We start from the raw sequence: 14,868 nt of genomic DNA on the forward strand, positions 1-14,868 counted from the left end.
TGGGCCATGTTGAGCCAATCAATAATGGGCCTCAATAATATTTTGGATTTTGAAGTAGAAAAGCGAAAAAAGCAGGGGAAGTGTTAACCTACGCAGCAGCTAAGGTACATGTTATAACAAGGACCATTCAACAATAATATCATCAGTTTTTTTTTTTTTTTTTCTTTTGGGTTCGGGTGTGAATCACCTTCTTCTTCCCCAACCAAAAAAAAAATATCCCAAAAGCGAAACAGACAATCGTCTTCTCCTCGATTAGGGTTTCATTTTCTCCACCGTCTGGCCGGGGTTTCAATGCCTGCGAGTTCATCTGTCACCGAAAACCCTAGACACTGCCAATCTCGCCTCCGATTCTTGCTCTACTTCGTTCGAGTGTTAGAGAATTCGCTTCGTTCGTTTAATATTTTACCGTCTTTTTGATGGCTCCGAGTCGCAGGAAAGGCGGTGGTAAGGCTGCCGCCGTAGCTGCCGCCTGCCTAAAGTGGAAGGTGGGCGACCTTGTGCTTGCCAAAGTCAAAGGTTTTCCTGCTTGGCCTGCCGCGGTATGTGCCTATCATCTTTAATCTGTCTAGTATTTGCGTTTGCTTCTCGATAGATGAGTTTCCCAGTTTCTCCACATGGTCCTATTTATCTAGGGTTTATATTTGCACATGTACCTCTGCTTGTTAAGTCGGATTTGAAATCCATTCTTGTTGTTAGTAGAGACGTATCCTTGTTTCAGCTGCTCCCGCATCAGATATCTCATAATTATTTATATTCTTGTCAAATCTTTGTGGTAATATGCTTAATAATTTTAGCTTCTATTTTTCGATTTCTGGTCCTTATGCTTATTTTTGGATGCGATTTCAGGTTAGTGAGCCAGAAAAGTGGGGAGCTTTAACCGATTTGAAGAAAGTCTTTGTTCACTTTTTTGGAACACAACAGATGTGAGTTCTCATCCCTTAACCTTTTCCCTCTTCCATTTTTTTCTTTTCTTCTTATGGTCGTACTCTGTGGTTGAATGCTAAGATTTTAATTTTAATGTTTGTTCTTTTTGTCACTGAGTTTCTTCTTCTTAGATTAGCGTGGAGAAATCAGTAGGCTTGTTTATCGGCTTCAATGTTAGATTATATTGTTAGGCAGGATGCACTTTGTTCCCCACACCTAAATGACATCACAGTTTATAATTTCCAGTCTTTGATCACAACCCAGCCTGGTATACACATCTGGGTTCATTTGAGCTGTTAATGTTAATTTAGTGGCAGCGTAATAAATTTATGTATCTATATAGATATAAATGTGTGTGATTTTCACCCAGGGGGTACCCCGTTGAATCACTCACATCGTCCTTATGTTGTGCCTAATGTCTCTGTATCTAGATACTTGGGAACATTTGCTTCTTCTTGGACATTTATATTGTGCTGTTGGATTTAACATAATTTTCTGATTTGATTTTGGTTGCATTCTTTCCCTGCAAAGTATCTTTTCCATGTGTTAATAAGAAGACGGACACGAGTAAGAAGGTTTTTTAGTTCAGAGTTTTATAGTTAGATACTTAGATTGTTCTTGAAGCTTTGGGATTGGTTTATTTTTGTTTTCCTTTGAAAATTGTTCTCAATCTGTTAGGTTGAATAGAGAATAGTGATGAATTCATTGTAGTCTAGAGAGCATTCTGTGAACAGCATAGCTTTGCAAGAGCCAAATTTGATTGTTGACCTGAAAAAAATGGCGATGTAGACTGCTCAGTGCTCGATTTCTGCTCTGCCCTCAAGATCAGTGAGAATTTTGTTTATATGTAATCATATGGAGTTGGTGACATTTTTTTGTTAATTTTTTTTATTACTGTGCAGAGCTTTCTGCAATCATACCGATGTTGAAGCATTTACAGACGAGAGGAAGCAATCACTTTTGACAAAACGCCATGCGAAAGGTTCAGATTTTCTTCGTGCTGTAAAGGAGATTATAGAGAGTTATGAGAAGCTTAAGCAGCAAGAACAAGCTGGTGATCCCAAATCTGCTGAAGAAGCCACTCTTGAGAGTGCTGAGGATGCTACACTGATGCCTCAGGTCAGTGAAATTCCAACTGGGACAAGTATAACACAAATGAAGTCTGTTCCTAGTCATGGTAGAGATGAATCTACTATGCAAAATGAGGATGCTTCAGCTGCTGAACAAATGCTAGCCCTGCGTGATAACAGTGTACCACGTAACAAAGCCTGTGATAGTGCAGTTGTTAAAGAACCACGCAAGATAGCAACATATTCTTCAAGGAAAAGAAATGGAGGGGTACGATCTCAAAGGTGTGCACCACAGAAGAATACATGTTCGGTTCAGCGCTCTAAAAGTTCATCAAGGTTGCAAACAGATAAGCTTCAAAGCTCCATGTTGCAAAACAGCGATGGTGGACAGAGTATCGATGACGTGGATGATGGAGCATTAAGAAGGGGAAAAAGGATCAGAAGATCATCAGGTCATTCTGAATCAGATGATGTGGCTTCATCAGCTTTAAATTCCCATGGGAGTGACGAAGAAAATGCCTCTGAAATTGCGACGGTTGAATCAGATAATAATACTAGGAATGAAGGCAATGGTGTAGATTCTGGTTCCAAAGTTGAACAAATCGATATTGGTGGACAGTTTCTTGAAGGAGATTATGAGCTCAACAAGGGGCTTAATTTCCAAATTAATATCATGGTTAAGAGAAAGAAGAGAAAGCCGACCAGAAAACGTGGAACCAGTGATGTTGTTGATCCTCAGGCTAAAGTTGAAGCAGAAGCAGTTCCTGAGGCTGGAGCACGTGATAATGTTCAGACATCACGAAATTCTCATGAAAGGTTTACTGAGAGGCCTTGTGAAGATAATGGGGATGAGCACTTACCTCTGGTGAAACGAGCCAGAGTCAGGATGAGTAGAGCATTTTATGGTAATCATGAGGCCAATAGCTCTTCACAGGTTGAAGAAAGATCATCCAAGGACACCCTGGTCAGTGCAACAGCACAGACAAGCCCTTATGATATCATTTCTAGTCATGATACTTTTGCAGTTGAAGAATCTAGATTTTTTGAAGTGTCTGCTAAGCTCTCAGGTGACATGGTTAATGTAGCACCATCTCCTGTGGAGAAACCTCATGATGGAATGTCTCCATCTGAGGCTTGCGTTCAGACTGTGGGAGGGAGAGACTATGCTATGGGGTGGAATGAGCTTAGCAAGACACCAAATGATGAAGCAGGTGGACCCCAATCTAATCAAGTTAGCAGTTTGCCAGCTGGCGAAGCTCAGACAGCTAGTGTTCCTGAAGCTGTGTGCCCTGAGAACATTAAGCTGCTAACTAGTGAGTCTGATCTTCCAGTCGTACAATGCTGTCAAGTTACTAAAATTGATCCATCCTTGGATCCTAATACTGTCGATTCATCTGCAAACAAGGCCTCGGGGATATGCTCATTAAGCATACCTTCTCAGTTATCTGGCCAGGACAAAAGCAAGGACCAAGATGCTTGTGATTCATTGGGCAATACTTGTGAATATCTGAATGAAGAAGGCAATAAAAGTGATGCTTGCGTGGCTCAGGTTGTTCAGTCTGAAGCTATAGAACATTCTCCATCGTCTTGTTTAGTGGTGAATAAGCAGGAGACTGAGAACATGCAAAAGGCTGAAAAGATGCTGCTGAAAGAAGTGCATGGAAGTGTGCGTGAAGAATGTGCTATTGTCAAACCAGCTCAAAATACTCCAAATCCACCCATCTCCGCAACTGAAAGTGATGTGATAACTGAAAGTGATGCGATAGTTGATGAAAATGTACCTTTGAATGAAATAGGGTATAACAAATGTGATGGCGCTGTTGAGGACAGTAGGCAGCTCAAAATGATGTGAGTCTCTATTGTTAGTATTTCTTTTACTACCTCTACTCTGCTTTTAGTCGTGATTATTTTCTTTTAATGCTAGTCTCAATTGTTAGTATTTCCTGTACTGTCTCGAGCTCTCTTGGTAGAATTTTCTTCTTGAGTCCTAAAGCACAGAAAGAAATTCTTATTTCCTCATACATAGAGTGATGTAGCACATAACTAGGAATCTGTCTGTAGTATTCACAAAAGAATTATGGTCCTAAGTTTTTTTTTTTTTGTTGTTGTACATTTTCCTTTTAGGGTTGTTCCTAAGTACATCTTTTTCTAGGTTTTGTATATATTAAAGTTTTTTGCTATGGAGTTGTAGGCAGACACCAGTGTAAGCTTCAGTTTTTTGTTATCTTAATATTTTCAGAATTCCAATGATAAGACAGACTTCTGCTTCACCACTGAACTAGTTGACTAACAAAAGGGTATACTGCGTGTGCTATTGCAGTGATGAGACTGATGATAAAAGGCAGCAGGTCCAAATCATCAATTCTGGCTCTGTATCTGAGAACCTTTCACGTGAAAAAATGAGTTTATCTCCTGCTAATACTGCAGACACTCCTGCGAGGGGCACTCCACATAGCAGCTCAGTTTATTACCACATTTCTACTGCAGAAAGTGCAAATGATATGCAGAACAACAGTAGTTGCAGCCCAAATGTTCCATCTGGTGAGAAGAAAAATGTTTGTGATGCCATTGTCAAAGAAGAAGAGAAAATCGAAACAGGTGTATGTCAGGGACAGAAAGTTGTTAGTTGTGATGTGCAATCCACTCGTGGATCTTATGAGGATGCACTTAGTTCATTGGTGAGGACAAAGGAGAGTATTGGCCGAGCAACTCGTTTGGCTATGGACTTGATGAAATTTGGTGTGCCTGCAAAGGTAGAAGATATTTATTTTTATATGATTTTTGATTACCTATTTGTTGCCGCGACAAGTCATATAGAGGGTGGGTCAGCTTTTGCGGTTTTCGAATTTGTTGTCGGCGTTGCTGATGTATTGTTAATATAGTACGTAGATATGTTGCAAGCAACATTTTCTATAGTAGGCCATATAGATAGAATAATAATGTAGAGCTTTGGAATAATAATATGTGTCTACATAATAATTTTGATAGATCAAACAAAGTATTAGTGTGAATCATGCTATTGTTTTATGTGCTTAGTAGGATGCTGCTGACAGCCACCACTTCTTGGAAGGGTTGGGTAACATATTATTTGAGTAATTTTGGATTACCTAGTTGATGAAGAAGGGATGACTTTTACATATTTTAGTGTGTTTTGTGAGAGTATTCTTGTTTGCAGTATCTGTTTTTAATAAGTCTTGATGAACCTCCTAAACTAGGCTATGGAGATTTTGGCTCATACTTTGGAAAGTGAGTCAAATTTAAAGAGGAGGGTGGACTTATTTTTCCTTGTGGATTCCATTGCTCAGTGCTCCAAAGGGCTGAAAGGTATGTCGTATGTGCAATGAGCAGTGTTAAGCCGCATCAGCAAAGTTCTAAATGTGGAATTGACCATGAATACTACCCTACTTTTCAGGTGATACTGGTTGTGTTTATCTTTCAGCCATTCAAGTAATTTTACCTCGCCTATTGGCGGCTGCTGTACCTGCTGGAGCTACCACACAAGAAAATCGGAAACAGTGCTTAAAGGTGACCCATAATATTTGTTAGCTCTTTTGTATCGTTATTGTTTCTCAACCTTTCTGCTATTTATAGGTTTTGAAGCTTTGGCTTGAAAGACGGATCCTGCCTGAATCTATTGTTCGTCACCATATAAGAGAACTTGATTCACATAGTATAGTTCCTGCTTGCCTCTATTCTCGGCGCTCAGCTCGAACAGAAAGGTCGTTGGATGATCCTGTGAGAGATATGGAGGATATGCTGGTGGATGAATATGGAAGGTTAGATTTTTTTTTTTTTTTTTAAAATCTATATCTATATCCCTGTCTCTAAATTCGTTAAACTAATTCATCTTTGCGTATTAGTAATTCAACTCTCCAGCTCCCTGGATTTTGCATGCCTGCATTGATTAAGGATGAGGAGGGAGGGACTGACTCGGAGGGAGGTAGTGACTCGGATGGAGGGGATTTCGAGTCTGTCACCCCTGAACATGAGTCCAGAATCCTTGAAGAAAATGTCTCATCATCCACGGCTGAAAGGCATACACTTATATTGGAAGATGTTGATGGTGAGCTTGAAATGGAAGATGTGGCTCCGCCTTGGGAAACTGGAAACTGCGCACACACTGATCGAGCTGATAATACTAAGGTTACCAATTGTCACCTTGGACAACAGCATCTGCCTGTCTTTGGCACTTCACATCAGCATGCGTCATTGTCATCTCCACCACTGTCATCTTCCTCGCCACCACCTCCACCGCTGCCTCCAGCTCCCCCTTCACAGCAGGGCCAGTGTGCCATGCCTGATTCCTACTTAAATGGCTTTGGAAATGGAGGATATCGCAACATGCATGTACGTCCTTTTTCTTGTTGTAGAATCCTTTTACAATAAACATGATGATATATCTTGATATGGTCACTTATCCTATTGTTATTGTTAAATATGCAGGGAGATCATCAGGCGGGTCCTCTTAGGATGAACCCACCACTGTCTGGAAGCACAATGCATTATCAAGGTCCGGAGTCCTCTTATAGTTCTGGTGTACAACTTACGAATAGCATTCCACAGACAGATGGTTCTAATTTCCAGCATAGGCCTTATCCATCTCATCCACAACCTCCTCCCCCTCCGCCTCCACCACAGCATCAATACTCATTTACAGAGCCAGGCCACCTTTTGAAGTCGCGTAGGGACGCTCCATCGTACTCCCACAGATCTCATTATGTACCGAATTTTGATGAAAGAAATTTTCATGATAACCATGAGAGAATGAGGCATGCACCATATGATAATCGAGATAATTGGAGATATCAACCATCTTCTTCTTATGGTGAGGCCTTTTACCGTAGTGCTGTGTTTATTATATATATGTGCACACAGATGCAGTCAACAGTCATAGATGCTTTCTAGTGTAATGATGCGGGAATGGGAAGTCTGATATGATCATCATCTTGCAGGTTCGAGATATGAAGACAAACACAAAGCCCCTTATCCATCTAGTTCATACAATGGTGTCCCTCCACGGGAGTCTGAAAGGTATCAGAACCAGCGGTGGGATCATCCTCCTCGCCAATATAATAACAGACACCCTTTGCACCCGAAGCCGCATTCTGATGGTCCTGTTCCAGTTGGAATGAGAGGTAAGGAGGTTTGAGACGTTTATAATCCTTGGCCTTGTAAGTAGTTTTCTGTCTATTGAGGAACCCACTCTTGCTCAGAATGAACAAACGTAGGGACATGAAAGGCCAAATATTTACTCATCTTCTAGTGAGCCATGTGCAACATTCTTGTGGTAGGATATAAGTTTTAGTGGAATCATATTATAGGTTTATTTGGCATTTAATGAAGAAGTAGAAGATTCATAGGGAATAACCCCGAGTATCATTTGGTTATTTGCAGATCCGGGCATGTGGCATCAGAGAAGTGACTAGAGAAACTTGAGAGAGATGGAAACTGGTAAAGAAGAGAGGGCGGTGTGAAGCAAAAAGCAAAAACACCGAGGTGATGTGGCTCTAAGAATGGCTATGTTGTTGAGGTGAAATAGTGATATGACAAAGAAGGGAGGGTGTACATATGATTTCGGAATCAGAATCACATGCAATGCAGAGAGTGAGGAAATGGTAAAAAAAGCCATTTGTAGAAATTGAGAAGAGTTTAGTATTTTATCTGCGCTCCTTTCGTCTTTATTGTTCTTTTTTGCTTGTCAACATTATTTTGTTATGTGGGTTTTGACCTTGGAGTGTATGATGTATATTCATCTCTTAGAATAATATTCCTACTGAAAAGTTGTTTTTTTTGTTCTTTCTTGAAAGGGAATGATTGGGTATATACTTTTCTCATGAATAAATATATTACAGAGACTTAAACCTCTTGTTGAGAATACAGACTTGCATTAGCCCTTTCTAAAAAAAAGGTAATAATACAATTCACAATTTCACATGTATGTGTATGTATGTATGTAAGAAGAATGAAGTAAAAAGGAGAGAAGACTAGAAAAACAAGGAGGAAGCGAGTCCACACGAACGCGCAGAAAAAGGTCAAAGAGGGTTCCTTAAATAAAAAGGTTGGTTCCTCGTGAGAAAGCCTTTCCCTTTGATTTCTGTAGAGAGATGGGTGCTTCTGCTTCGGTTCCCGAGAGATCCGTCCATCAATTCACTGTAAAGGTATTCTCTTTTCGCTCATACTAGAGGAGGAGGTTGAATCGTCGCTCTGATATTATTTATTTATTCCTTGTTCTTGTTTCCTGGGAATCAGGATAGCTCCGGCAAGGACCTGAATTTGAGCATTTACCAAGGAAAAGTCCTCCTCATCGTCAATGTTGCTTCCAAATGGTTCGTCTCTTTTTTTGGTCTTTCCCAAATTTTGCTATTTTCTTATTCACCGTTACTCCTTGGTTTGTACAAACAGCGGTTTCACCGAAACAAACTATACCCAGCTCACCGAACTTTACCGGAAATTCAAGGACCAAGGTCATGATTATTTTAGAGCTTTTGTTATGCAGTTGCAAGCTCATCTCCTTTGCTGGTTTTACCATTTCATGCTCTCTTGTTTTCAGATTTTGAGATCTTGGCATTCCCTTGCAACCAGTTTCTATACCAGGAGCCCGGCACAAGTCAAGATGCTCATGAATTTGCCTGCACACGCTTTAAGGCCGAATACCCTGTTTTCCAAAAGGTAGGTAGGGATCAAGACTCTTGGAACACGTTTATTATAGCTCCTCAACTTATTATGTTAGGCAGCTGTGACTTGTGGTACGTTCGTTTCGTTTTAACAAGAAATTCATAAACACTAACTAGTTGTGTTTTGTGAATGTGGGCTTAGGTACGCGTAAACGGTCAAAACGCAGCACCACTCTATAAATTCCTGAAGGCAAGTAAACCCACCTTTCTGGGTTCCAGGATAAAGTGGAACTTCACCAAGTTCTTGGTCGGCAAAGATGGCTTAGTGATTGATCGTTATGGCACGATGGTTACACCGCTATCAATCGAGGTATTCGTGCTTTATGTATCCAAAGTACCCATGTAATATGTTGTCATTGTCGTGATCCGGTTTCCTTCTTTTGTGAGCAGAAAGACATCAAGAAAGCTCTTGAAGACGCTTGAAAACAACAGACGAGATTGCCGAATAACATCACAGTTAATTTTGTAATGTAAATTGCAGCTTTTATGTCGAAATTTCTTTTTGACAAGTTTCTCTGTTTAGTGTATTCGAAAAGAAGTCCTTTTGGGAGAGTAGGTTGCTGTTTTCATTTTTTTCCCAAAAACTATTCTTAAGTTTCCGGAGTTATTGATTGTTATTGATACCCCACCAAGTGATAATTGATTTTGGAATTAGGGATGCATCTTTTTTTTTTTATACCAAACACTAATCAAGTACTAGGTGGGGGACCAGACTTTGTCTTAAGAGAAATCCAGTCCATAATCATTTTGTGGGGGTTGGACTTTTTGCAAGACTATCTGTACAAACTACAAACATTATTTATATGTGGGACTGAAACAATAGAAATATCAGAAAATCGTTCCGTTCATTCATCATCTTCAATAACCTAAGATGATATTAAAAATCTAACACATGTTATTATATTAATCCAACCCCAATAGCAATATGAGAAAGATAACGGTTTAGAAAAACCATTGTTTCAAAGAAGTGTTGGTAATTCTAATCCTGGAGTGAAATGAAACCATAACATAAAAAAGACAAATATAATTGAGAGAATGAATTTTTCCATTAGAAGAACATAAAAGAGACTAATAAGAGAGTGAATTTCGCGAGGGTACTCCAAACCCAATAAATGGATGGATAATCGTTATCACGTTTAATATGGAAAAGTAGCACCTCTCATATATGTTGACGTTTTTTCTTTAATGAACAAAAAAGAGGCATATCTCTTTTTCGCGCTCTTCTTACTCACATTGTCGCTGAATAGACTTTCAACCACATCTCGTCTAGTTTCCCACGTGAGCTTGGGTCCATGAAGCATAGTTAATGGCCCAACATCATCGCCTCGGTTAAATGACTCATCATTTGCGTGGTATACACGTCCCATAGAAAAACCAAAGCTTATGAAGGGAGAGGAGGCGCACGTGACAACGGTGTTTGAGACGTTCGGTAGCAGGTAGTCCATCCACCGGAGCACCACCACATCAACTCTCTTGTCAAATCAAACCAATTTGCCTAAGTGTTTATAATTTGTTATGTAGACGCTAAACCGTCGATCTTCTTATGTAAACTCTTCTTTCATATATACTGCAATATTTAAAATTCACTTACTTGTTTGTAGCAGCAGGAGATAAGTTAGGCTGGTCTCACCAAGCGGGAATGGATAACCGAAAATAAACAGAAATTGAATTGAATAAAATAAGGTGAAAAACCACAATCATAGCTAGCTACCGAACAAAAGGGTTCACAGGGAAAAAAACCAAACATTTGTGTCCAAATAGCAAAATAAATAGTAAACGCGTGTCTTGATAGTTGATATTGGGATTGGGAACATATAGGTCCTCACTTTCCTCCAACAACATTCCTTCTACTACATTATTTTGTTTGTTAATCTCATTATACTGTTTCTGTTTGCATTAATCTTTTAATGTTTCTCATCATCGCTCCTCTTATATATACACACGCACACAGTCGCCAACAACATAATCAACCAAGTCGTTGGAGTGAGTCGGAAGAGGAAGCCAGAAACCCATTAAAACGTAGCGTTGTGGATTCGTAAGAATGGCAGCGACACTGTTGAGGTGTGCAGGGAGTCTGGAGAAGGTGACGAGATGGCAGATGAGAGAACAAAAGGCTCGTCTTTACATCATCTGGAGATGTGCTGTTTTGCTTTTTTGCTGTCATGATTAGTTTTTGTTTTCTGATTATGTCTGAAAACATAAATCCCAGAGAACAAAAGGCTCGTCTTTACATCATTGGTAATATAATCTTTTTATTGTGTTTACCACAAATTCAGGGTCGAGACCTGTAATCTTCGTGGACCGAGACCAGAGCAAGGTAAACACCTTTCTTCCGAGGACAGTCCCTCTCAACGGGGAATGGAACTACCGAACTAGCCTGTCATAGATAGTCATTTGGGTGGCATTTGGCATCAACCACTAAGCCCAAAACCACGTTGTTTGATATACTAATTTTAAGTTGAAGACTCATTGTGGAAATTTTAAGTTTCCAATATCGCGGCAAACAAAAAAATAGAAGAAAAAGACATGTATGACATACGAAGTTTTTGAAATAATTTATCAGAGTCTTGAAAAGTATTTTTGTTGAAATCATGTGTAACAATGAACTCGTAATGAAAATATCTGACAACAACACATGCATAAGTTTAAAGATTTTAGACGCCGATTGGCTTATAAAGTCAACAGGATAAGAGATATGAAGAGCAACGGGAGAAATGGAGAAGTAGAAAACTGAGCGAGGCTGGTGGGTTGCATGGGCTGATCTACGGGTCGAATTCCAGGTTTAGTTGTGGGACCCGTTGGTCCATCTGCGGGAATATCTGGTGCAGGTGCAGGTGCCTGTGTTGGTGTTGTCACCGCCGCCTTGGACGCTGATCAAGTGTGTCCAACAAAAATCAAATTCAAAACACGAAAACGCATAACAACATATATGATTGTGGTTGCTTAATTACTCACCTCCGGGGCTAAAAGCAGAGACAGGAGGTGGGGGAGCAATCAAAAATGGAACCTGACCTGCCCAATACATATATGTATTAATATATGGAATAACCTGGAACTTATACACACAAATAGTTTGTTTTGGATCTTAGATATACATAGTTTGTTTTCTCTTTATAAACTTAAGGTAAGAGCGGGTTTTATTGTTTTAATATCCTGGCAAGGAGAATTGAACCGTTGTTGTGGCTTTGTTCCCTCTCTTTAGGAACCACTAGCCTAAAGCCTTTTTGTTATATTATATATAATAGTTAGTTAGCGGCGGAATACCTGGCGCTGGTAGAGGAGTCCCCGCAGCTGTAAATCAAGCAAGTGAGTAATCGTGGTGTTAAAAAATGAAAAATTAATAAATAAAAAGTATAGTAAAGTAAAAACCTTGACACTGAATAGGTACACCGCCCATTTTGCAGGCTCGAGGTAGAGCAAGCGCGAGAGTCCGATTGATGAAGCCAGTAGGCAGCGGGACATTAGCGGTGAGGATGAGGCAAGCACAGCCCATTCCGGTGTTGGTCAACGTCTTCAAGGAGTCGCAGCAGCCGGCGGTGGGAGTGACGGAACCGCCGCTGCTTCCGGTGATGAAGTTGAGACATGGAGTGAAGGTAGAGATCATGGAGGAGGTACATGGCGTGCTTATCTGCTGACCTTTCCCTCCCAACATAAAGCTTGACATCATCACTACTATCAATGTTAAGCCTTCCATTTTAATTGGCCTGCTTAATCCTCCGGTGAAGATGCCTTATAGTTATATAATCATTCTATTTTATATATGATAAAATAGGTGCATTGGAGTTCAACAACTTCCAACTAATATCCTTTCTCTCAATCTTTTCTTTTAATTTGATTTACAAAGAGAAGCCAAATAAAAAGAGAAAGTAGCTGAGTTTGGTATTCTCCTAGTAATTTTGTAACTTAAGTAATTACAATCTTTAATTAGTTATGTAAACGAAGTATCTTGCTGCATGTCTATGTGGCGTTGTTTATATTGGGGTGCATCTAGAACATATATATTTGTTTGATAAAACCAAATAAACCATGTAAAGTAGGTCATCTAACCAGACCTGTCTCTTTGACATTTTCTGATCAATTCCTCCTATAATTAAACCCAAGCAAAAACACAAATGAACAATAATAACTCAAATTATGGGGTATAGAAGAAACTACGCAATCACATTTGTAGCCCTTGTGGTGGCTCTATGGGGCGTAACAAAAGCACAGCCGAGCGGGTCATGCGTGAGCACACTGACCACTCTCTCTCCGTGCCTCAGCTACATCACCGGAAACTCAACCACTCCCTCACAGCCTTGCTGTTCTCAGCTCGACTCTGTCATCAAATCTTCACCGCAGTGCATCTGCTCAGCCGTAAACAGTCCGATTCCCAACATCGGTCTTAACATTAACCGCACACAGGCCTTGCAGCTCCCCAATGCCTGCAACATTCAGACGCCTCCCCTCACACAATGCAACGGTATCCCACCTAACTATATATTTATATCATATGCGTTATAATATTGTTTCACTCATAACAGAGTTTGTAAATTAGCGGCCACTGGTCCAGCAGCACCGCCTCCGGCCCCTTCACCGACGGAAAATACCTCAGATGTGACACTGACCCCAACCTCATCGCCGGGTGCTCGTTCAGGTACCTACTCCTCTTATCACCAAACCAGTCAACACTTGATTTTTAGTTAATTGAATATATTCTCCTTGCACACCGGTACACAGGAGTTGGAGGTGGTTCCAAGACCGTTCCCTCCGCTGGTTCCGGCTCGTCCAGCGGGAACGTTGACCACGTGCCGCTGCATTTTCTTATGTTTGCTGTATTTTTGGTCTGCACTTCTTCTTTTCTTTAATCAATTCTGAGAGTTCATGTATTTGGGAATTTAATTTCACTTGCTGTGCCAGATTGATCATAAGCGAGACATGTTTTCTGTTTATATTGCTATTTTCTGTTGATGGCATAGAATTACTGAATATATGTTTGCATATGAAACAACAACTCCACATTTTAAAAGTAAAATCGTTAAACAAAACTGGTTTTGGGAATGTGGAAGTTAAGTAAACTCCACAAGAGCAAAGATATATAATCCGAAAATAGCCTCTGTAATCAAACATATACCATTGCTTTAATGCCTTATAATAAAACATAAAATTGAATAATTTGGAGTTTGGACTAAAACCTGCAACAAGAATAAGAAGACAGATCGAGTCTCCAGTTTTCTGCAACGTTGGTTTTTTACTTCCCCAATAGGCATTTGATGGCGTCTCAAGTTTGCTTTCTCCGTTCGATCGCTTCCTCTGTTCATTATCGGCTCTGTTCACATGACAATGATGTTTAGGGTTTACTTGTAACGCCCTGACCGTCCCTACCAGTGGGTCCCACGCCCTCTCTCAGGCTCATGGGCCCACCCTTGTCCGACGGCCGGTCCGCTACGTCTGGGAGGCTTTAAAGACTTGTTACCGACCCTACAAATCACCATATGATCTTTCCCTGTGTTTTGTCCTCACTCACACAGTTCCGACAATCATTTTCCGGAAGGTCACCCATCTTGAAACTACTCCACCACAAGCACGCTTAACTGTGGAGTTCTCTTAGGACGTTTGACCGAAAAGGTAAATGCACTTTGGTGACATAGGTGGCCAAATCAATTCTTATAACCCTCTCCGCATGCACCACCATATTCTTGAAACCGGGGTGAATTGGGGGTGCTACAATTCACCCCCACTAATAGATCGCAACGTCCTCGTTGCGCACCAAGACCGTCACCCCCTACGGTGTGAGCCCTCTACACTCCACACTCGTCTGGGTTCGGCTCTGATACCACTTGTAACGCTCCGACCGTCCCTACCAGTGGGCCCCACGTCCTCTCTCGGGCCCATTGTTAGGGTTTAGGGTTTAGGGTTTAGGGTTTAGGGTTTAGGGTTTAGGGTTTAGGGTTTAGGGTTTAGGGTTTAGGGTTTAGGGTTTAGGGTTTAGGGTTTAGGGTTTAGGGTTTAGGGTTTAGGGTTTAGGGTTTAGGGTTTAGGGTTTAGGGTTTAGGGTTTAGGGTTTAGGGTTTAGGGTTTAGGGTTTAGGGTTTAGGGTTTAGGGTTTAGGGTTTAGGGTTTAGGGTTTAGGGTTTAGGGTTTAGGGTTTAGGGTTTAGGGTTTAGGGTTTAGCGTTTAGGGTTTAGGGTTTAGGGTTTAGGGTTTAGGGTTTAGGGTTTAGG

General features: G+C 40.7%; 4 protein-coding genes across 4 annotated transcripts; 3 read left to right on the forward strand and 1 right to left on the reverse strand.

The window, feature by feature from the left end:
- The first annotated feature begins 162 nt into the window (after positions 1 to 162).
- Positions 163 to 7,815, forward strand: LOC9316412 (protein HUA2-LIKE 2). Its single transcript, XM_021027995.1, has 11 exons — positions 163 to 539; positions 847 to 923; positions 1,827 to 3,842; positions 4,315 to 4,747; positions 5,210 to 5,318; positions 5,407 to 5,519; positions 5,586 to 5,770; positions 5,855 to 6,341; positions 6,438 to 6,819; positions 6,947 to 7,129; positions 7,389 to 7,815. Exons 1-11 carry the CDS (start codon positions 417 to 419, stop codon positions 7,418 to 7,420), a joined length of 4,140 nt encoding a protein of 1,379 aa, XP_020883654.1. The 5' UTR covers positions 163 to 416; the 3' UTR covers positions 7,421 to 7,815.
- A 140-nt stretch (positions 7,816 to 7,955) lies between these two features.
- Positions 7,956 to 9,332, forward strand: LOC9316413 (probable glutathione peroxidase 4). Its single transcript, XM_021028000.1, has 6 exons — positions 7,956 to 8,152; positions 8,244 to 8,320; positions 8,397 to 8,458; positions 8,545 to 8,663; positions 8,811 to 8,978; positions 9,059 to 9,332. The coding sequence occupies exons 1-6, from the start codon at positions 8,099 to 8,101 to the stop codon at positions 9,089 to 9,091; spliced, it is 513 nt and encodes a 170-aa protein (XP_020883659.1). The 5' UTR covers positions 7,956 to 8,098; the 3' UTR covers positions 9,092 to 9,332.
- A 1,865-nt stretch (positions 9,333 to 11,197) lies between these two features.
- On the reverse strand, positions 11,198 to 12,466 carry LOC9316414 (non-specific lipid transfer protein GPI-anchored 2). Its single transcript, XM_021027178.1, has 4 exons — positions 12,038 to 12,466; positions 11,933 to 11,959; positions 11,624 to 11,680; positions 11,198 to 11,538 (listed from the first exon to the last, which is right to left on the reverse strand). The coding sequence occupies exons 1-4, from the start codon at positions 12,360 to 12,362 to the stop codon at positions 11,339 to 11,341; spliced, it is 609 nt and encodes a 202-aa protein (XP_020882837.1). The 5' UTR covers positions 12,363 to 12,466; the 3' UTR covers positions 11,198 to 11,338.
- A 300-nt stretch (positions 12,467 to 12,766) lies between these two features.
- Positions 12,767 to 13,652, forward strand: LOC9318217 (non-specific lipid-transfer protein-like protein At2g13820). The gene is made up of 3 exons (XM_002880301.2): positions 12,767 to 13,127; positions 13,203 to 13,301; positions 13,385 to 13,652. The coding sequence occupies exons 1-3, from the start codon at positions 12,803 to 12,805 to the stop codon at positions 13,510 to 13,512; spliced, it is 552 nt and encodes a 183-aa protein (XP_002880347.1). The 5' UTR covers positions 12,767 to 12,802; the 3' UTR covers positions 13,513 to 13,652.
- The last annotated feature ends 1,216 nt before the right edge of the window (positions 13,653 to 14,868 follow it).

This window comes from Arabidopsis lyrata (assembly GCF_000004255.2).
Source record: "Arabidopsis lyrata subsp. lyrata unplaced genomic scaffold ARALYscaffold_4, whole genome shotgun sequence".
In the NCBI taxonomy this organism is placed as follows: domain Eukaryota; kingdom Viridiplantae; phylum Streptophyta; class Magnoliopsida; order Brassicales; family Brassicaceae; genus Arabidopsis; species Arabidopsis lyrata.